General features: G+C 41.0%; 1 protein-coding gene across 3 annotated transcripts in view; it reads left to right on the top strand.

Annotated features, from left to right (window-relative positions):
- The window catches only part of ELAVL2 (ELAV like neuron-specific RNA binding protein 2), a 44354-nt gene that overhangs the window by 12567 nt on the left and 8130 nt on the right, over window positions 1-23657 (top strand). For all 3 annotated transcript variants that reach the window (XM_010159657.1, XM_010159656.1, XM_010159655.1), the window contains exon 3: window positions 11058-11161. In XM_010159657.1, the coding sequence (XP_010157959.1) occupies window positions 11058-11161 (104 nt within the window). The remainder of the gene's footprint in view (window positions 1-11057; window positions 11162-23657) is intronic.

Here is a 23657-nt window from a genome sequence, read left to right as displayed (position 1 = left end):
CCTTTTTTAAATACCGAAAAGTTTCCTTCTGGAATCATTTTGCAGTGTTCCTGTAAGAATTATTTTGTGAAGACGTTTTAGTTTCAGGTAATGAAAATGTCAGCTTTTCTCAGTGTATCCTTTTCCTGTGTGTATTTACCAGCTACGGTGAGGAACGGCTTGTTTTCTGCTTCACGGTATTGCAGATTAGTGGTTGTTCTTGTTTGTTAATCACAGCTATTAAAACAGAAAGAAGGACATTCCCCTTTGACGTCCTTGCAAGGATTTATTTCTTGAGTTGACAGTTAACACTTAGGTTAGGGAAGGAGTTTATCTCTTGATGGCAATTTATCATTTTGTTATTGTTTTTCAGTCATCAGTAAATACCAGAGAAAAACCCCACATGACTGAAAGCAACACGGCAGGTTAACTTTTGCAAAATGTGCCCCAGGGGGAGGCCGGGAAGGTGTTGGAAATAGTTTTCAAACTCTTCATCACACCACATTTCAGGATGTCTTTCAAAACTCAGATTAAGGAGCAGATAGCATCTGAAAGAAACAAAAAACCCCAACAATAGTTGTGGGGGTTAACACATAAACATGTGTTAATGTGAAGTTTGGGAAAAAAATCAGTTTCCAAGGGTTGTGCTAGTGTTTTATCTGGATGCGCAAAGTACTGCACTAACACCTTCTTTTCTGAACTGCTTCTAAACATCCCAGCAGTAGAACACAATGCTTTATCCACCTGCTTATTATCTAACGGGAATGAGTAGTACAACAGCGGAGAATATTTGAACACTGCTGGCTGTATTCCTGGCAAGGAACAAATCCACTGCAAGATAAAAACTCAGTTGCACAGAACGTGTCTCTTCATAGTGGTAAAAATTACAGGGTAAAGCCAGCCTTCAAAAAAGTAGCTGATTTTGCAAATTCTGTGGTATACTTTCACCTTAGCATAGTAAGGGCCTTCTACTTGCAATATGGCTAGGTAGATTGTCAGACAGGATGCTCCCTAGGTCAGTTATTTTAAGCAGTTCATGGTTTTCACTAGTTACGTCTGAACACAAGAGTCTGTAGCAGGCAAGACTACCCATGTTCAGCCTCCTGTAGTGTCCACGAGCAAGTTCCCTGTTAATTCTGCTTGTGCAAAACCTTACACCTTTGCACACAGTCCCTGCTTCCTGGTTTTGCAGATTTCCTCTTTGGACACGATGTCGCTGTTAGTAACACTCAGTTCATGTCCCTTCTGGCTCACTGAACGTCTTTTGGTCAGGTTCACGTAAATGCTGGCATCCACAACACCCCTTACTCTCAACTTTCTCTGCTGTAGGGAAGAACCAGAGCTGCACCCTCATTTTTGTACCTGACATCAACAAGCTTATTTTGATGAAGCAGCAGATGATTGTCCTCCTTGCATTTGAAGAACCATGCAAGATGTAAGGCAAGAGGATGGAACTTAGCTGAAACTTCAGTTTCGTTCCTGAAAAATCCTGATTTTTAGGATAACTTATAGCTGTTTAATTACAGGCGTAATCTTACTGTATGGCAGGATGAACTGTCAAGTACTTGGATCAGTGTGTGGTCCTCTTCATTCAGTCTTTAACTTCCTGTTTTTCCAGATGCAGAGCAATAGCTGAGAGACTGGGTTTGGGAGAAACAGGCATTGAAGTATCAAATACTGAAATCTAGTAGTGATTGTGGTTTACGGGTGTTTTCCTCCAAGCTGCCTAACTTGCTAGCTCGGTGTACGAGTTATGAACGTTCAGTAAATAGAATCCATCTACTGGAACTACAAGCAAACTGCATTTAAATTGGGAATTGCTCAGTGGTTCATGTGGTTTCCCTCATTTTGCTGAAGCAGCTTTGAAAATGTGGTTCAAGCCTTAATGCAAGCTTGAAAGGGCTGTGTAACTTGAACAATATGTTAAAAGTAAATGGGAAGAAAGTAACACAGATGGTATTCTGTGCTTATTCCTTTAGCCCTTGTTACAGAGACCATATCTGTGTAGGTAGTTTTTAAGTAGTTCTGCAGTTAAATGAATTGCATGTCAGGGTGTGTGCTTTTAGCCTTATCCAGTGTCAAATCTGTGGTAATCTTGGTGCCTTAAATCAGATGCAGCTGATAATGATCTCTGAAGATGCAGTAACTTTTCAGAAAAAGAGCTGAATGATCCCTCTATTTTGGAGCATGAGTGCTCTGTGGGCTTGTCACTCAGAAGGATCACCCTATGGTGATGTGGAGCATTCTGCTGCCTTGATTTGCAAATTCAGACAAAAGGGTTGAGAGTTTCTTACTCCTGTATCTGTAATGCTTCATTACAGGCCAGAAGTGCTGTTGATCTTTCCAGTGGCCACACTGGCTTGCCTTTAGGACATTGTGGGCTGTGACTAGTGGCAGTTTTTAGGTTGATATTAACATAATGCTGTGTCTTTTATGCAGTGCCACGTCTAGTTCTGTGTGCTGGTCAGGGAACACATCTGCACTCTTAAGTATTAGGAGACCAGATCTTGGAGTAAAGCACTGAAGGCAGCCTAAGTACCTGAAGTTAAATTATTAAAAATCAAGTCCTTAGTCTGCTAGAATTCTTACAGTTTCTGTCTGCAGGCTTAGAATTTCAGCTCCTAGGCTTCATTATTTAGGTGAATCATAGAATCACAGAATGGATTGGGTTGGAAGGGACCTTAAAGACCATCTAGTTCCAACCCCCTGCCATGGGCAGGGACACCTTCCACTAGACCAGGTTGCTCCAAGCCTCATCCAGCCTGGCCTTGGACACTTCCAGGGATGGGGCATCCACAGCTTCTCTGGGCAACCTGTCCCAGTGCTCCCCCACCCTCTCCAGGAAGAATTTCTTCCTGATATCCGATCTAAACCTCCCCACTTTCAATTTAAACCCATTACCCCTTGTCCTGTCACTACAGGCCCTTGTAAAAAGTCCCCCCCAGCTTCCTTGTAGCCCCCTTCAAGTATTGGAGTCAATAGCTAATAGCTACTGTCATATATTGATGTAAATAATATGTAGTTTTTTTGGAAGATGGGCTTTTTTGTAATTTCTTCTGCATGATATTGTAATTCTTTCTGGTTCTTTTTCAAAGCAATGAATTAAGATCTCTTTTTTTAGAAGTTGAAATATCCTGAAATGTTTGAAAAGTCTATACTGAAATCTAATACTATTGTGAAAAAATCCTATTTTTTTTTTAAATGCCTGCTTATCTTAATTTTTTTGATTGCCCTTTGTGGAAAGTAAATGTATGAATATGTAATACTTGCTATTGAGATTTTTAGTTTTCCAGAGTATGATTAGTGCGTTTGTGGTAAATTTTTGTAGTACACCATGAAACTGGCTTATAGCTTAGTGATATGTACTGGTTTTCCGATGTGTTATTAACCAAATGTAAGTGTTCTGGGTGGCGTTTTTTGGGTTTTATTTCATATGCATAACAGGATGATAATTTGAAATTTACAGTTTTGGACTTCTTTTAAGAGTTAGCGTTGATAATGCTTACTTAGTAGGACTTCTCTTACATCTACCTGTTAAAAGAGATCAGCAAATGGAAGAAGGGAGGTAGAACTTGCAAACCTAGCTGTGCTTGCTCCTTAAAATGAACCAGTTGGTTTCACAGAACTCATTCAGTGTTATCTTAGAGACCTTGAGTACATACTGTGAAGGTTTTGAGAGCTCAACTGATTGTGGTATTAGTTTTGGCTCTTTTTTGTTGGTTTTCAGAAAAAAAAAACAATTATCTGAAATCTTTGTCTGTTGTACTTGGCCTGCAGACTTTGCAAGAATGCTTAAGAACTCCAGGCAAGGAGCAGGATTAGCTGAGCCCTGTGGTAACTGAATCAACGATTCCTCTGAAAGGTAGCTTGCTCAGCCCCTGCGCTGAGTCTTCCACAGCTCTGAGAGCAGCCAAGGGCTCCCTCCTGTGGTGGGTGTGCCAAGGTTGCAAAGGCCTCTTGCTGCCTCGTTAAAAGGTCTGGTTCATGCCAGCAGGGAGGGCATGTCCAAATCCTGCCAGTCGGTGACTCCGCCAAGAAATGCAACAGTAGAAATTCTTCTTCTAATTCCAAAGTTACTGGTTTTTCAGCACCTGTTAGTCATCTGCTATTAATACCATTGCGTACTCATGGAGCACTGCTGAAAAAAACAGCTGTATGCTCAGGAGAAGATCAAGTTGCACAATACTGGCTCCAGGTTTTGTTTGGGAAGACAATGATGCGTGGAGGGAAATTATCTTCAGCAGTATCTATTTAGGGAGGAGAATCATGAGGACACAGATTCAGGAGATAACTGGACAGCAGGAGATAATTAGGCTTGATCTAGGCCAGAAATTCCTGCGGTCAGACTTGATGTTTCCGCCTAAAAATCATTCAGATAAGATAGTAATTTACCAAGCTGCTTTAATTGGTCACGAAATAAAACTACCATACTAATCAGCTGCGCTCTACTCACAATATTTTGCAGAAAGCCATATGCATTCTTTCTCAGGAGTGATAAAATGTTGTGAGACCTACGGAAAACGCATCACTTGTTATCTGTGCATCTGTAACCTTGTAGGGACTGCTGCGCCATACAGCTCTCACTGCTTCAGAAGCAGCTTTTGAAAGGGCTTATTTAACAGATGTTAAGTTAAAGTTCATACTTGTTTGCCTTTCCTTTAAGGTGTAACAGATTGTAAATGACACTTGAGCACTTTCAGGCAAAACCCTTGTTAGCAGGACTGCGTAGTTCAGATGACTGACTTCTCCCTTACTATGCATCCAGCCCAGAAGCACTGAGTAAAGAGCTGTTGAAAATGCTGCCTGTGGCGCTTGTGTCTGAAATAGTATTTCTTCTTGGTTTTGAGGTGCCTACAGGCTTTAGGGAATGTTCCTCCTGAAACTGAGTGGTAGCTTCTAGGCTGAAAATACAAACAGAAGCGTTTTACAGCCATTCTGCACTCCAAGGTCTGTTACAAATAGACTGGCATCCACTGCAGGAGGGAGCAGCTACACGAGACATTCCTGCATATCCATCTAGTTACAGAAGTTTCCTTGTTAACTGCTGTAGTCCCACTTTTTTTACTTTCACCTGTTTTCCAGGTTTACAGGTGTAGTACTGAAAGGGAGATAATCTCTTTACCTTGGCCTTCCATGAAACTGTCTGATCTGAAGTCTCTTATCCCTTTGGTCTTTCTTTTTGGAACTGCAGCATGGAGGAATTGTAGCTGTTGTGGCAGAGCTGGCCCATGGTAGGGGGGTTGGAACTGGATGATCTTTAAGGTTGCTTCCAACCCAAACCATTCTGTGATATTAAAGCTTTAGAAAACCAGCTGCTGTCTGTGGCTGTTGCAGCTGCTTCCAAAGAGAAAAAGGAAGGAAATCAAGGTTGGCAAATACTTTTTCTTGCAAGAAAAGTTGTCAAGGCAGGCCAGTTCCCAGGGAGGTTGAGAGGGGAGGATGTAAAACATCTTAATCGCTGGCCTGGTGTGGTTGTGCTAAATGACCTGGTACAGTTGTTTGTGTAACTCCTTAATGATGTTGGAAAGAAAACAAGCTTGGTGGGGGTAGATAATTTAGTTTGCAATGTCTTTTAAGTTTTTTCTTATATTCTAGTGTAGCTGAATTACTGCTTGGAAATAAAGTTCTGGATTTCCCAGAGAAACTTAAATGCAGTAAAAATGATTTGAGAAGAGCAAGCTAGTAAGAAGTGGTAATTATGTATAGATTTTCTAGGGAGAGTAAAACCTTTGTCCTGTTATCCTGCATTTGTCTGTTCACTGCTATTCAGAGATGCTGCCCTCAGTCCAGCTGGGGCATAAATTGCTGCCCTGGACAGGCGATCACATCTAGCAGTCCAGCCCTTTAAAATGTCTGTCAGTAGACAGAGTAGCAAGAAGGCACCACCGGCTTTTAGAGTGCAAACACTTCATTTCAAGCCAGAAAAATAATTGTCCCTCATCTTGTAATCAGAATGTATGATGTCTGAATTGATAACGAAGTATGCAGCTGAGAATGGCAGCAGACACTGCGAGAAACAAGTGATGTCCCTTCGTTCCCCCTTCAAATGAAGATGAGCTGTATTTACAGTGTAAGTGGGCTTCAAGTGAAACCTTTAGAGCAACCAGCAGGAAAATAGGTGACCTGTTGCTCTGCACTATTCCCTGAGAATGTCCTATTAATTGTCCTATCCAGAGCAATCTCTGTTCTTATGTGACAGGTCTCACGGGACGGTCTCCCAGCACTGAACTTGGGGATGCCTTAGGACACCTAGGCTGTTTGATGAAACCAAGTGTTTCATGCATGAACACTTCCCCAGCAGAGGACTTTCCTAGGATCTAAGAGGCATCAGTGTTCAGACAGCTTCAGTACTTTTCTGTCACCAATTCTTGCTTCTCTCTCCATTGTAATGACAGGGCAATAGGAGAAATTACCTTGTCTCTAGATCTGTTCTTCCTAAAGCTCATGAGGGCTCTGCAGGGTGATCAAGTGAAGTGAGCTGGCTCGTAATTGCTTTTGAGCATTCAGGAATTAAGCAGTAAACTCTTGAATGGTGTAAATAGCTGTGCCTCATCGAAGTGTACAGTGCAGTGATGCTTTTTTTTTTAATCCCACAATCCTAAATTACCTTAAGGAAAAAATAGACTTGGCTTGAATTTTGCTAAACAACTAATTAAGTTTTTCTGTCTTTTTGCCATTTCTTCACTTGTCACATCTCCAGTTGTCCAACCTAAGTCTTCGTCATGATATTTACTTCTAGAATTCAGTTCTTGCAGCTGTACTAGGATGTAAACTGTCTATAACCTGTCTCCTTGAGAACGTTGAAGCAGTTGCTGTAAATAATTTAGGAGCCCCTTCATATGAGTTCTACAGTGAGATTATTCCTATTTAGAAAGTTGAATGGTTTAGTTGTGAGAAGGAGGAAAATGTTACTTTACCAGTTATTTTAAAAGGACTCAATTCTGCTTTAAGGAATATTGTTGTTACTTTTAAAAGCAAGCCACTAAGAATGGACAACATGGCTTCTATCGCACCTACTTCACATGACTGTTTCCTCTATGGGTAGCAGCCATTTGGGACTCAATGCTGTATACCAGAATATTTTGTTTGTGCTTTTACAGCTGTGTACAGTATTAAAATGGACTTTGTTTACAGTAAACAAGTATATACTTGTGAAACAACTTGGGCAGGATAGAACTAGTCTATTTGTGGTTCTTCCTTTGATAAGTATTGTGAATTAGAGCCTGTCCCTTTTTGAAGGGAAAAAGTGATGTTTTTCAAGTCACAGTAGTGAATTCAGGAGCATCGTGACCATGGCTGTACTTTAATTGTTTATTTCCCTTTTCCTACTTGAAACCTTTTTGGTCTTTTGCTGGCTGGTGCCTGTGAAGTCTGTCTACTTTTCTTTCCTAAGTACTGAATCGCTGTGTTCTTCCCTTGCTTCTTATTTAATGTTACTGTATTATTTTTTGCCTCTTCTCTCAAAATCCATTCCCTATATTGACTGTAATGCCAAAAAAAAAAAAGGTATTATCTAAGAAATTACCCTTTAATTTGCACAAGCATTTTCTTACTTGCACATATAACTACTCACAAAAACTGTTGAAACTGTCACTCCTTTTTTTTAGGATAACCTAAATTTAATACTGTTCATAGGTTTGAGTTATGGAATAAATAGCTGATGTGCATGGATAGCTTCTTGTCTGTGGTGAGGTTGACTAGGCCATAATTTCGAAGATCTAGGAGAGGCTGAACTGGATATTCAGACTATCTCAACATGGAGTGGTAGCCCGAGCACCAGTACAGCTAACCTGGAGAGGTGTCAGATGATTTTCAGACTGTAGTGTCATTAAGCACAAGTTGGAAAAACAAAGCTGAGGCTAGAGCCAGGTGGAGCAGACCCTGTCTTAAACCAGTAGGAGACTAAGCCGCTTTTTGGTATACATTTAAATCTGAGTATTATTTAACTTGTGGACAATTGTAGATTTACTTTCTTCTACCACCCTGTTGCGGCCTCAAGACACTTAATCTGCTTTAAGTGTGTTAGACTTGGAAACAACTTTGTGTGCTGCAGATTTCTGTTCTGGCAAATGGAGTTTGGTGTAGAAAAGTCACAGAATTGCTGAGCTGTCTTCTGTCAGTGTTCAGTTTAATTTGTGGCTTAAGGAAATACAAAGTAGTCATTGCTATTATTAAATAATGATTTTTCCCCTTTTTAGATATTCTAAGTGGTGGCTGGTTTGATTTTAAGTGCATCTAGCATCTACTTGGCTTGTCTTGAAAGTAAAATGTTTAGACATTGAGTGGGGGAAAAAGCTGCACAGAAGGAGAACTTGTTTAGATTTTGCTGGCCAGTTATCTCTAATTTTGTCTGAGTAATTTGTGTGCAGTGGTTATGCTGCTCTCTCCCTCTGACTGTGGATTTCAGATGAGACTTCCCTCTGGCTTGTACAGCTACAGTGGTACTAGTGTAAGATTGGACTGAAGTCCCGTACCTCAGTAAAACACTTGGGAAGGACTGAGCTTCTATGTTCTTGTAATGCACTTGGCACTTTCCCACAAAGTCAGAAATACTGCCAGCTGTCAAACATAATTTGCAATAATTGAGATAGCTGATGTGTTGTTTGAAAGAGCTGCTTCTGCTGCATTTTGTGAAATGCTTGTCTGGATTTTCTAAAACTCAGCCATATATATGTGAACTGGCAAACCTTTTAGACAAGCATCTTCCCTTAAGCAGTAAGACTTCAGAATGGTCCCATAAGCATCTGATTCCAGAAATCAGGATCAATTTCCAATTATTTGTACTGCTTGTTGAGAGCTAAGATTCATCTTTCTCATGTGCTGCTCTGGAAAAAGTGATTTCTGACTCTGAATTATTGGTAGTGTGTAATTGAACCACTAAATCTTCAGGCAAAATTTCAGCCTCTGAGAAGGCATACCTTTTTCTTAAACCTTTTCAAATATATAAGGCCTTTGGATTGAATTCTGGATGGTAGCCCAAATTAAACAAAACTGAATCATGTAATCATTGAGGAAACAAGGGACTTGTGGAGCCACTAGCCAACTCCCCCTCCTCAGACAGGTTCTCCCTGAGCAGGTTGCCCAGCACTACATCCAGTCAGACTTGGAGTATCTCTGGAGTATCGTATACCAGGAATGACACTTCAGGTATCTCTGGGTGACCTGCCTTGGTGTTTCACCAGCTCACAGTGAAAGCTTTTTTTAATTGCAGAATAAACCTGCAGAAATGAGTTCAGACTGTCCTGAATAGATGACTGGATTTTGTGCTTCCTAGGTTAGTCTACTAATAATTATCAAGCTCAACTGCTAGAATGTTTGCGGAAGAACTGGTCATGAATGATACCCTTTTTATCGGCTGGGTATGCTGTTTGCCTGCTGTGATCTGGGTAGTGTTAATGTGAAAAACAGATCACATGAAGAGAGTGGGTAGTAGAAATAATTTCTGCACATCTTTTACACTTCACTGTGGAATTAGTGAGTAGTGTATTGGGAATACCCTAGATGAAATATTTTGCTCTTACAGATTTTAATGTCTTTTAAGGTTGTGGTTTAAATGGGTTCCTCCCTAGGAAATGAATAATAACACCAAAACCCAGCATTTCCGTATTAGGAGAAGTCTAAAAAGCTGTGCTCAAAAAGACATTCCTTTAAGTTCTTTTTTTGGAGATGCAGATGGGAAGAGTTTTATGCAGACAGTGGGAGTGATGGAGGTGAAATTGCAGGTACAGAAATTGCTCTACTGTAACCAAACTAATAAGGAAAAAGGCACTTCTAGGGTAAGGAACTTAGCTATATCTGTGTAGAGCAGTAGATGCATACGGAAACACTTCTGCCTATTTCCATTTTGCTTGTTAGGGAAATACGGAGTTGCTGAGGTTGGAGTCACTTCTGGAGCTCATGTAGTCCAACCTCCTGCTCAGAGCAGGGTTGTCTGGAGCAGGGTGTTGGGGAGTTGAGTTTCGGACGTATTTTGTTAATTACTTTCCTTATACTTTCATGTTCACAGCTTCATCTAGGCAATTTATTTCTGTGTGCTTTTGGAGGAGGAGATTGGGAAAAATTGGGGGTAGTGTGGGGGTGGTGGTGTCCAGTTTTGGTGCTGTGGAGACTAATTTGTACAGAATTATGAATGCCAGCAGTGGCAGCTTGTTATAAACCCTCTTGTCTTAATCAATTACAAACTTGCAGGGTTTTTTGCATTGTGTACTACTTAAATACATGCTTTATAGATGGCATACAGAACTTGATTCAGCACAGGTGCCTTCATCTTCAGCAATACATGAATTTGCAGTTTGTACGTTATGTAATGCTGTTTATCCTCTGTAACACTCAAGTGTTTTGAAAGTGCTTGAGCAGAATACGCTGTTAGGAATGGGCTGTGGTTCAGCAATTTAAGAGTTAGTTAAAAATGCTTTCTGCCCATCTATCATCTGAATTACCGGTGCTAAAAGAACCTGAAAATTTTGCATCTTTGGATGTCATTTAACTCGTGAGCAGTTACTTGGTACCAGTTGTTTTGAATATAGGAACAAAATGAGTGTTTAAACCTCTTGTTACCAAGAGGCTCTTTAGTGTGTGAAAAGCATCTGTAGAAATGTTTGGTTTCAAATTTGCCTCAAATTCAGATATTGAAGTATATTTGGAAAAAAAAAAACCACCAAACCAAAAAACCTCATTTTCAAGCACTGGTCTAGAATTTTACCATGATACTTTGTGTTCAATTAAAAAGTTCAAATGCGAGTAGTGGATTTTTGATAGCCTCTGAACTTTGAAGCTCCTTCGCTTTCTCTGGTCTCTAACAGATAGCAAACTCCTGAACCTATTTTGCATAGCAATTTTTGTCTTTCATTAAATGGTCTCTAGTAATTTCTGTGTTGAACTTAGGGCAGTCCATGGGAGTTGAGGAAGCTAGTTAAAACAACACTGACCTTACTGGAAAAATGAGGTGTTGTGAGCGGGGCAGATACTGTTCTTTACCATAAGCAATTTTTGCTCAGTGTGTCTGTATAGGTTTTAAACACTTGAGCTATCCCTTGTGTGGCATCTGAGTACTAATGATCGCTCTTCTTTTTAATCAGGACAGAGCTTGGGTTATGGTTTTGTGAACTACATTGACCCCAAGGATGCTGAAAAAGCTATCAACACTCTGAATGGATTGAGACTTCAAACTAAAACCATAAAAGTAAGTATGATTTGAAGAAACTGAAGTATTTTGACTGCTTGTTTGTCAGATAAATAATCCATTTTCCCTTTCTAAATGTAAGCATTCTCCTAATGTCAGTAGACATTAGGGCTTCTTCATTAGGGCCATAATGTCAGTAGACTAGGGCTTCACTACCTAGCAGATGGTTAGTCCTTTGTAGTCCATTTAGATCTAGAGAGGTAGATTATGGTTAAGTATAGACTATTCTGATTTTTTTAATGCACTTGATGACATTTTACAAGTGAGCTTGAATTGTTTTAACTGAGAAATAGTTGAATTCTTTAGTTGCAGAAATGCGATATTGCGTATAGTCTGAACACTGCACTATATGCTTCCTCCTTACTTTATCAAAGATGGTATAACTTGCTTATTAGTATGTCCTTCTCTTGTTCACTAGTGTGTTGTTTCTCTTACAAATCTTTAAAATGAACTGCTGAAATAACCATTTTGGTTATCTATGAATTACTGGACTCCTAAGATTCTAGTCCCTAGGTCTCTTAATGTTTAGGATTCCTGGTTCTTTGTGCTGTAGGTCCTGCATCTATTATTTACTAGATTCAGTTTCTTGAACTTCTAGAAACAGAAATCTCAGTAGATGAAGCAAGGCAGTGCTGTTTCATTCCATTATCAGAAGGGTGGGGATATTCATTTGACCAATTGTTTGGGCTCTGAAATCTTTGAGAGAGAGGAGATGAAATAAAATTTACCAGGGAATGCAGACTTTTGAACACGTTTCACAGGTGTTGGTGCCTGAAGGCAGTCCGTGTTCCTAGCAGCCCATTCTTCCTCATTAAATAGCAGGGTTTGCTGGCTGAGCAGTCGGATAGTGACTGCCCTCTAACGAGGATCATGTTTGAGTCAGAAGACAAAGCTCACCTTCAAAAAGGTTTGAACTTCAAAAGCAGTGTACAGCCACTTAAAGATGACTGAGACAAAAAAAAAAGGCAATAATTATGGTAGAATGCCCTCCCTGTTCTGGATTCATAAGATGTAATAAAGTGGATTTGAAAATTAAAAACTGCTGTTTAACAAGTGGTGAATCATGGCTCACTAACAATGGATGAGAGACACAGATGCTTTGCTGCAGAAAGCTCCCTATATGCTTCCAGCATTCATCTTGCCCACAGGGCAGTGTCTCCCATTTTCTGTTTTCGGGAGGAAATTGAGGAAAGTTTTGTGCTCCAGGTTTTTTGAAGCTGTCTTTTGTGAGGTGGTGAGAAAGGGAATAGGTTTGTGTTCCAGTAGTATTGCAGGTACACTGTATCTTTGCATTTAATGTCTTGGATTGGACAAAAATAGTATGCATCTGTCCAGGCTGGTGAGTTGGAAGTTCTGGTGACTCTATAGCCAGCCAGTTGTTGTAGAGAATCCAGCCAGGTCTCCCAGATCAAAATGATCCCTTAAGGGGGTTTCCAGTGCTATACTTTATGCTACCAGTTTATGAAATCTTAATCTTCTTTCACCTTGCAAAGTGATTAATGCAAACAGTCACTGTATTGCTGCCACTAAAAATTGATTGTGGGAGGAAAAAAAAGTATGGGGGAAAAAGTGAAAATGGAGCAGGCAGATGGGTGTGATGACACTGGTGCTCTTTTCCTGCTCTCCCAGGTTGTGAAAATAGACTTCTGGTTCTAAACAAAACCAGGTAGTGACCTCTGCAGTGAGACTAAAACTTATGTGTAAATTTTCAGGTATTTGTGCCTTAGATGTCATGAGCTAAAGAAAACAAACATTTGAGTTGTCACAAGCTGAAATGATGTTGTCTTCACCAAAATACAGAAAATCTCTAACTTCCGATTTGACCTGTGTATAAAAGCTGTGGGGTGGGTGCACATTGATGTTGGAGCACATCTGGGTGTGTTTGATACCTAGACCCCTCTGCTGGGCAGTTTGACACATAATAGATGGTGCCCTCTGTAACGTAGTCGGCGGTTTATTTGAAATATAAACACTTATTTGTACTGCAGGTAGCCTGTGCAGGTTGGGTTTCATTTAATTGTGCAACTTCAGTGTGAATACCAGTTGTATCTTAGAGGTAAAACACTTTTTTTTTTGTGGCTTATTTTGGAAGAAGACGCTGGTGGGAAGCACTTTGGCTGTCTTCCATGTAAGAGCCAGTGAAAATGTGGGATTTCTGGGCCTAGAAATCACTTGTCCATGACTCTTTTTTTCATTTGGGTTGTCCTGGAGGGAGCAGTTCTTCCCAGATGTGGAAAACCTAGAGGAACAAACAGCATACAAGTCACTGGCTTGCACGTAGTGATAAGAAGGTTCAGTGCATGTTGGCTTGGCTTCTGCTTGGGAGAGGGGAAATGGAGGCTTCCCCTCCCCTTGCTCCTGGGAACACAACTTAAAAAAAAAAAGGTGAATTTTTATTGCGAGATTATCTGAATAGGGATATCTGAGTGGTGTACATTAGCAAAGTGTAGTAAGATTCTCCCGGAGTGGAGTGAGCAAACAAATGGTCTGTCCTTGAACTCGTGTAGAGCCGTTCAAGATGCTGAGCAAGAGGCAGCTTTTACCCAGATTATTTGGGGTGGCAGGAGCTCACAGGAAAGTCTTTGGCTTCCCTCCGTGGATGCTAGATGGCCTGAGTGATGGGGATGATGATCTGTGGGTGGTAGCTGCTGAGGGGAGTCTGCAGGTGGCAGCAATGCGGTGCTCCTGCCTCCCTTCCCAGCTGCTCTGGGGCCCAGGAGCTTCCTGCTGTCTGTCCCCAGCTCTCCGGGCACAGGGACCTGAAGTGGCAGAGCCGCAGCATCTTGCCCACTGACACTGGTGATCCGTGCGTAGACATACACGTAAGTGTGTGTTGGGAAAGGGAAAGAAAACAGCCTGTTCTGGCTAGAGGCTCAGGAGTTGTCCTTTTTTTTAGAAGATAGCATTGGTTATCTAGCTGTGTTTTACCTAGCTAGTGTTTCTTAAAAATGAGATTTAGTAAGGTTTCCTTCTCTTTTAAATTCTTTGGGCTATTAGGATGTTTACATGGGTAATTATTACCTGTCTGGGGAATAGAGATGTAAGAAATATTTTATCTAAAGTATTAAATCTGTAGGTTTTCTTCCCACTCTTTTATATCTTTGCATATATTTAAGAAAAGCTTCACATGTAGTATTCTGCCAACTCCTGTTGGAATGAAGTTTGACAAATTCTTTGACGACAGGCACAGATGTCCTGCTTCGCTGTCATCCCCTTGTTAACTGCCCTGCTGTAGAAAGATGTGTATTGAGAACTGGCTAGGTCTTCAGTTGTAGGGTGAAAATTGGACTATCACCTTTACAAATGCCTGAAGTGCAGCATAGCAAGGGAAAACTTGGAGTAAGGGATGTGCCACAACTTCATTAGTGTCCTCTGAGGCAGACTGTCCTTGAAACTTGTCATTATGCAAGGCAGTTTCACTTGGTGCCTTGAACTGTTACTCAGATTTACAGTAAGATTCGTTTTAAAGGAATTATCTGTTAACTGCTCAAGATTTCCACCCTTATGAACTACTTCTGCCGGTGACTTAAAACACCCTGTACACCCAATGGCAAATAACAGTGCTGAGAAAAAGAAACATGGTAATTTGATTTCTGAGTTAGTGCAACTGGTAAAAGATTGATACTGTTCCTGTCTTCACCATTGATAGTTGTAGAGGAAAATTTTGGTAGTGTCACTTTTTGTAGTAATTTTTTCATTACCTGATGTCCCTGGGGAGCAATGGAATGAGTTGTGTAAAAAGTCTATTAAAATACCAGAGGCAAGTGAGCTGTGAAGGTGAGAGAAAGTCTCCTTGCCTTCTCAATTTTTTTCTTCCAGCTCTAAAGAACATTTATCGAGTGAGTAGCAAAAGGGGATCCTATTTGGAGGTTTAATTAAAGCTACTGAGTCTTACTGATGCTATCAATCGGCTAAGATTGAGCGAGGGGGCATGGTGCCAGACCATTTAGTGGTCTTGACAGGGTAATTAAATACCTCAGGACTGTATTCTCAAGGTAAAATTGAAGTGCTTTAGCAGATCTGAAGCAGAAGAACAATTTGTCTTGGAACAAAGGTAAAGGTGGGGTTTTTTTCCCTTAAATTTCTGCAGGAGTTATATATAATGGTAATTACACAACCTTTTAGCTATGTTACAGTTAAAGCTTTGACAGCATTTCCATTTTAAACCCCCTCCCCACCCCACACATGCCTTTTCACCCCCAGGTAAAATCTGTTCTTCACTGAAATTCAAATTCCCTCAGACTTTGAATGTTCCTTAACCAGCTTAAGCTGGCTGCTTGTTTTTCACCTTGCTGAATTATACTGAGAGGAGGCTTCACTTCTGAGTGCATATTGCTGTCACTTCCTGTAAACCCCATTACGGCCACGGTTGTTCACTGGTGTCTCTCCACTCTGAGCAAAAGACCACAGTGTGTCAGACAGGACTACGAAACGCGCTGACCTCGCCTTCAGCAGCTACGGTTTGTTTTCTGTTGGGACCCCAAGTGCCGTGTTGCCCCTGATTTACTTTCGTCCCTGCTTTCCCTGGGGCAGAGGATCCTGAGACCCCTGCAGATCACCTTAAGGATCCTCAGCAGGTTTGCAGGTGGTTTCTGAGCCTGCACAGGGGGTGTCTGGCACAGGTGGAGGTGTTAGAAGGGGACCAGCAGTATGGAGCTGAAACAGGACTGCAAGCATTGCTCAAACCAAGCTTTAAGAAGTGGGGAAAAAAGCCAACACCACCACCAAAAATCTGCTTGTTAACTACTGAGATTGATGCATCTTCCTGCCCTCTCCATGCTATGCACTGCCTTTTAAATAGACCTGGCATTCTGCATGGGTCCACTACGCTGCAAATGCCAGTCATGGAGATCTGTCTGGCTTAGTTTTGTTATTTTTAATTTTAAATCAAATACTTGGAATGCTTTTACTGTTGTAAAATATGACTGCACTTATTTTTGAAATAATTGAAGTCTTAGAACAAATTGACCTGTTAAGCTCTCAGGTTTTGTAGCACAATTAATTAAATATTGACTTGGGTGTCTTTCATCTGTGCAGTGGTAGTTTTTTCCTGAAAGGTACTAAGATATTCCAGTCGAGTGGTAATTGTAAGTGGCAATGGAGACATGTTTTGTGCATTTCTATACAGGTGTCTGGAATGAATAATGAAAGAGTCCCAGGGGATGTACTTGCTGTTGTCTCTGTCAGCAACAGCAGTTCCCTAGACACAAACATAGGGAAATCGAAGTATACTTGTTTCCTTCAGAGGAAGTGAGAACTTGTGAACAGGTTGACCTCAACTTGAAAAACAGAAGGAGATTTGGGGTCTGGTGTTTTTGAGGTTTTTGTTCTTGTTCATGGATATTGTCCTGTGTGCTTTTGTCCTCTACAGTTTGAAATGGTATGAGTGTTTTATTGGAAGTGTCTGAAATTTGTGGTGCAGATACTCACTGGCTTGGTGTGAAAGGGGAGGAAGTGTTCATTAGATCAGAATCAGGAATGCAGAGTACGAAGGAACGACTTAGACTATCACAAAGTGAGAAGTAAGAAATTGAGAAGTATTTGATCTCCATTTGTTTCTTATCTTTGTACTTTAAATTATAAGTTAAGTATTTCTTATTTTTTAAAGAGGCAATTACAGTGACAGATTTTAAAATCTTCTATATTAGCCCTTTTAAAAGCAAAAGAGCACAATCACTCTACTGTGGTTGCAGTGCATAATTCCCATCTCCACTTCTAGCATAGGTCAGTGAACTTCATTATTGTCTCTTAAATTTGTCTGTCGTACTACTTTTGGTAGTATAGATACAGTTGTACTATCCCAAGTAATTCTGGGAAAACCTTAGCAGGATTTTCAGTTGATGGTTAACAGGCATGTACCATGATATTTGCTTCTGTTCACCAAATGGCATTTTGTCTCATGCATCCTCTTCAGATCAAGTCTTGTGAAAGCCTGTTTCTGCTGTTACTTTGTGATACATGCAGCAGCAGTTCTACAAGGTCTTCCCCTTTCAGCAGTGTGATATCCTTGATCAGTTATCCTAAGGAAGACTCCTGGGCATCTTCCTCTCAGTCATATAGAGATTGGTCCTAAGTCTGAATTTCTTCTGGAAGCAGGCTGTTGTAAGAATATTAGCATAATGGAAATGGTAGACCTTGAATCTAGTAAAAAGAAGCAGAAGAGAGAGAAAACTCCACACAAACCAGAAACAAAAAAAAAAGACAAGAGCTAGGACCTGAAGCTGGCAGCTGGACAAGCATTGTCATATTCAGGTTGGAGGAGAGATAACCAACAAATGTAGCAAACAGCCCATTTCGTCTTCATTGGTGCTTATGGCAGGAAACAGAAGAGGAAAGCCAATTCATCCTTTGCAAGGTCAGTCTCTGTGGAGACATAATCTAAAATTCATGGAGCCATCCTTGCAGAACATGGTAACCTATGCTCAGAGGAATCCTCTAGCTTGGTTATACTTTGTCTCTTGAGCTGCCTCTCTGAGGGCACAAATGCAGCATTTGCATAAGCTGACTGAGTTCAAAATACACCACTTTACACTTGGCTTTTAGCCTAAGCAAGGCCAAAACCAATTTTGGGAAGACTGCTTTTTTTCTGTAATGTTAGAATTCCTCATCTGGTACTGTGACATGCTCTGTAAAGGTCCTTTCACTAACCCCGAGCATGGCTTTGGCTTTTTTCAAAGTCTCGCCATGCAAAATTGTAATGATGGAGTTCTTGTGTTTTAAGACTCTTAAGGCATCTTCTTAATGTGTGCCACTGTTTCTGAAGAGTGTTTTCAGGGGGCTAGTAGAACCACAGAAATAGACAAAATACTAGCATACAGTGCATTTCTCAAGGGTAAGAAAAACTTGCTGGCTGAGTCACATTTATCTGTGCTGGTTTTAGCTGGGACAGAGTTAATTTTCATTACTGTAGCTAGGATGAAGCTATGTTGTGGATTTGTACTGAGAAGAGTATTAATACTGGTGGCTTTAGTTTTTACTAAGGAGTGTTTGTAGCTCAGGAATACTACTGGGGAAAAAATGCTTTGCAGGCTGGAGAATCCCATGTTTTCTTACATAATGTTTACTCTTTAGAAGAATTAATTGTGGCCTTTCTTAGCTTCTCAGTCTGGCTGTCTTTTAGTGTCTATCCATGTGTGCCACGGTTGTAGGGGATCCTTGCGTCAAGAGTGTATGTTTAACTGACATGATTATTCTGTGCTGCTGTATCCTGAGACAATTACTGACTTTACAGGTCCCATATAAATATACTCTGTTCTGAGCAGTCCTTGAAGAGAAAGCTTGGACATCTGAGCAGCCATTTCTCTCTGAAGAGTAGTTCCTCATGAACCCCCCACCAGTTACTGCTTCATGCCCAGGTCTGGTTCTAATTGCATCTGCTTTTTGGAAGAACAAACTGTCAGGTTGGTCGGATCCCACGCTCAGCTGCGAGGCACAGAACAGATGTGGATCCCATACTGACCTCAGGGCGGCAACTCCAGCACTGGTTGTAGCTGTCAGAGCTGGCATTCTTCATGAGACGTGACTGAAAATAGCAAAACCTCTTCTGATGGTAGTGCTGACAGCCTGTTACTGCTGTGTCCGCTTTTTGAATGTGTTACCTGTTACAGGGTAGACTGCAAAAGCCAAGCCTGTATGGGATATGGTTATACTGATTAGCTTAACCTACACACAAGTGAAGCTGTATTGAGTAGTATGTTTTTGTAGTGCCACAGAGTTGAGTCTAAATTGCTTTTAGAAAGGGAAATCTGTCATGTTTCCAATTTGCTTTGCCCACAGAAACAAATGCTCGTGGAAGCTTGCATCACAGACTTAAAATCAGCACAGCATGTGTGTGTTTAACAAGGCAGTCTTGTGTATACTGGGAGAAGTGGCCTTCAAGTTTTGTTTGGAATGGGACTATCTTTCATTTGAGGGAAGACAGTAAATGTGATGAATATACAGCAATGTACTCTCCTGTTTCAGACATCAGCCCTTCACTGGTTAGTGACAGCTAAGACCTGGTCTCTGCTGTGTGCTGCAGCATCTTATTAGTAGAAATCAAATTAAGAGTTCTAGAATTATAGCATCACATGTACTTACTCGAGTGCAAGTTAAGAACACTTGCCTGGCACAATGGTCTCTGAGAACATGGCTTAAAAACAAAGAAATATGTCCTTGTTTTTATTGTACTTCCCAAGGGAGCTGATATATATTCCTTTATGTATTCCTCTTCCCAGTATAAATCTGTCTGGTTTGCAGGAAGGCTTAACCCATTTTCATCTGCACTGACTGGGTGATAATTTATTTCGATTCTATGTTGGTTTTTTTTCCACTGAAATTTAATTATGAAAGAACTGGATACTATCTGTAAAAGGTGAACAGTGTTCTAGGCTGAAAGTTTATGCTAGAAGTTACTGGATGCAAACACTTAGTGGAATCCTTACTTTAACATTTAGAGATTTCAGATTTAATGACTTCTAAGAATACCTTAGGTAGAGGTGTTTAGAATTTAATAATATAGATTATATTAGAACATATAGTCTATATAATAATATAGATTTTCCTAAAGTTCTTGCAGGTAATACAAACACCCTGTTTGAACTCTATGCTACTAATAAGCTGTAAGGTAGAAAGATGGAGGGTAGGGTGCTGAGGTGTCTATAGGTAGTAGCAGATAGTAAGAAACCAAAACACTGTTTTGTAGGGACTGTGTCTCCTTATTCTTTTCGGCAACTTGTTTAACCTGTTAACTTTCACAGTTCTGACTTGAAAATGGTAAATCAGTTCATCTTGATGTTAGAAATGAAATATTAAAGCAGTGGAAAAAAAACCCTTGGATTTAGTGTTGTAGTGTTTGCATTTGTAGAAACACATGTCTGTCTTACTAACTGCGGTGGAAAATTCCAGTAAAACTGTTTTTTAAATTGGTGTCTCCAGAGTAGCTGTGTTCAGTGTTGTACAGTGTGTCGTCATTAAGTATTTAAAACTAGGCTTTCTGGCTGCTTCTTGACTTTTCATTTTGTTCAGTGGTTTTGACATTGCATAACCTTAATGTTTGTGTATTAAATATTCACCTGCTGAAGTAGCTGTGGAAGTAGTATTTCAGCACAGCTATTACTTCAGTCAGTATGTGTATTGTTTGAAGAGATTGAGTGTAGAACTGTTGTCGAGTAATTACTGAATGAACAAACTGACAGGATACAGGTAGGGAGGTAAATCTGGAGGGTCTCTGCTTTAAATCTCTTCCACAAGTAAAATAGCTGGTCTTGGACATAATTAATAGAAACTGTGTATCTCATAATTTGGGCAAGATTCCTTTGCATAAGAAGCAGTTCTGTTTATAGCACTAACATTTTTGTGCTGTTCTTGTTTTTCTCTGCTGATGCCAAGTTTCGATAATTAATCACAGATCAGTACTAATGTTTTGATGAAGAAAGTAAAACTTCAATTACATTGTGTTTCTGCAGTTCTGTGTTTCTTTCAGATCTCTTGCCTGGCCAGAAATTGTGGTGCTTAGCAAGGTGACTAGAGATAGTGTTTGGATATTGGTAATGAGGTACCAATTTCAGTTAGTATGTTATTCCTGTGACTGATCTGCCCAGATTCTGGTATGTGTCAGTCAGGATACAGGAGTAGTCACTGGGACACTTTCCATGTAGGGTAATCTGTGATTGGCATATGTTTTTAGATGTGAAAAAATGGCTTGTAAACACAACTCAAGAATTTAAACGAATGACACTGAAACTGCAGTGATAGTATTTACTGGTTGGAGTTTATTGCTTTCATTTACTTGCTTTCCTTAAACTGCATTCAGTATTGGCCTTGACTGCTATGTCAAATGCTATTCCAAGTCGCATTTACCAGCTAGGGCATGGGCAATAAACATCACGGAATCAACTGTCACTGTGAAAGAAGTCCTACTCCTCTGACAGAGAAAAAGTGAGAGGGATTCTGCAGACACTGTTTTATAACTCGACAGGTGCCAGTTCTGTGGCAAAAGGTAAAGTTGCCATAAGTTAGCAAAGATTTCTTTTGTGTATTTCCCTTCTTCTGAGGGGCTCAGTGGTTTCATTTCCTTGATACGTGACAGCATGTATCCAGCATTGTGAATTCCCCTTTGTAAGATAGTGTCTCTGTTTTGAATTCCTCTTTACAAGTATAGGGACAAAATCACTGTATCACTGGTTTTATACAAAAAGCTGAGTGGGAATCCTGTCTTGGCTTTACCTTTACTTGATTCAAGTCACTTTAGAGTCTGGGTGACAGTCCGTTTCAAAGAATTCCCTGTAATGTCTGCTGTGTGTTGTTGTGGAATCACCAGATGGATGAGATTGGAGGCACCTCTGGAGGCCTCTAGTCCAGCCTGCTGTTCTGAGCGAGTTGTTCAGACCTGTGTCCGGTCGGCCTGTGAACATCTCCAGGGTTACACTGTGCAATCTAACTTCTTCCACTGCATCACCACCCTTTACCAGGAAAAGGTGTTTTCTTAGGGAATTAAAACTGTATGGAATTTCCAAATGAACTTTTCTGTGTTACAGTTTGTGCCCATTTCCTCTTGTCCTGTCACTTGATACTGCAGGGAAGAATCTGGCTCCATCTTTATTCCTGTCTTAGCCGTTTTTATGGCCAAGATCCTGCTGAGCTGGCTTTTCTCCAGATTCAGCGATCCCTGCTTGTCAGCCTTGCCTTCTATCAGAGATGCTCCAGTCCCATAATCACTTTTTTGGCCCTTAACTGGACTCACTTCAGTTGTAAATATCTGTTTTGCATTGGGGAGCCCCGAGCTGGAGACATCTGCCCCGAAGTGTTTCACCAGTGCTGAGTAGAGAGGAAGGATCACTTCCCTTAACTGTTGGCACTGCCACTACTAGTGCAGCCCGTGTGACTGTTGGCCATCTCTGTCTCATGAGTTCTGTGGGCTCATGATCAGCTTGGTGGCTACCAGGACTCCAAGGTTCTCTGCCAAGCTGCCTTTCTCCCAGCAGGGAAGGACTCTGCTTTCCCTGCTGTTGAGCTTGTTTAAGGTTCCTGTTTGCCCAGTTCTCCAGACTGAGATCCCTCTGGATGGCAGCACAGCCTTCTGCACTATCAGCCACTACTCCAACCATTGTATCATCTGTCAAGATTGAGGGTATGCTCTGTCCCATCATCCAGGTCACTAATGAAGATGTTAACCAGTAGTGGATCCAATATCGATGGAGGCTAGTGCCTAGTCTCCAGCTGGACTTCATGCCACTGATCAACCCACTGACCCTGCAGTTCAGACAGTTTTCACTCTGTCACTTCCCACATAACTAGTATGTACTTAATGGAGGTGCTCTAATAACTTTTTTTTTGCCTCTGTCTTCACTGGCAAGGACATGAGCCATACCCTTCCGAGTCGCAGATGGCAAGGGCAGGGACTGGGAGAATGGAGAGCCACCCATGGTTAGTGAAGATCAGGTTTGGGACCATCTAAGGAACATGAAGGTGCACAAGTCCATGGGACCTGATGGAATTACATCTGTGGGCCCTGAGGTAACTGGTGGATGAGGTTGCTAAACCTCTGTCCATCATATATAAGGAGTTGTGGTGGTCTGAAGTTCCCACAGATTGGAAAAGAGCAAACATAACCCCCATCTTTAAAAAGGGAAAAAAAGAAGGACCCGGGGAACTATGGGCCAGTCAGTCTCACCTCTGTGCCTGGCAAGGTCATGGAGCAGATCCTCCTGGAAACCCTGCTGAGGCACATGGAGAATGAGGAGGTGATTGGTGACAGCCAGCATGGCTTCACCAAGGGCAGATCGTGCCCATGGTGGCTTCTTCGATGGGGTCATGACCTTGGTGGAGAGAGGATGGACAGCCCATGTCACCTATGTGGGCTGAATGCATTTTTGCTATAGGGGGTCTGTGGCTTTCTACCTGACACCTTGATGGTGATAACTTTCATGGGCTCTTCTGTGAACAGTTCCCTCGTGTATTTCTAGCACTGTAAAAAAGCGAGGGGGCATGTAGAAGAAAGGACTAAGTAATCTTCAGCTCAGCAGGCTCAGCTCCACATACTGTGTGTGTAGTATGTGTCTGAGGGTTGAACAATCTAATTGGTAATCTTAAAATATTTCTGAACTGAACTTTGAGGCAGCAAGTAAAAACTTCGGCCCGAAAGGACCTGAGAAGCTCGCTGTTACTTGGCATTCAGTTGTTAGGACCTCAGAAATGTAGAAAATGTCAAGCTGCCGAACAGATGTTGCATTCCTACTCCTGCTATTCATTTAGGCCCATGACAGTGATGTAGCAGAGTTTACCTGGACCTCATGAGTGATTGTGTGTCATTTGATAGCAAGCTCAACACGTGAACAAAGGGCATGGTGCTTGAAAACCTCCAAGTGCTTCAGACTGTCTTGTTCTGTTTTTTTGACCTAGTTATCAAAGGGAAATTCCTTGTATTTTTTTAATGCTTTTTAATGATAATTAAAAGGAAAACGTTCTTGGATCTTCTTATATTTGTCTTTTAATCTTAAAGTAAGCTGAGGACACT

This window comes from Eurypyga helias, unplaced genomic scaffold (genome assembly GCF_000690775.1).
Source record: "Eurypyga helias isolate BGI_N326 unplaced genomic scaffold, ASM69077v1 scaffold11149, whole genome shotgun sequence".
NCBI classification, from domain to species: Eukaryota; Metazoa; Chordata; class Aves; order Eurypygiformes; family Eurypygidae; genus Eurypyga; species Eurypyga helias.
Note: the sequence above shows the minus strand (reverse complement) of the source record. Positions and strands in the feature narration are given on the sequence as shown.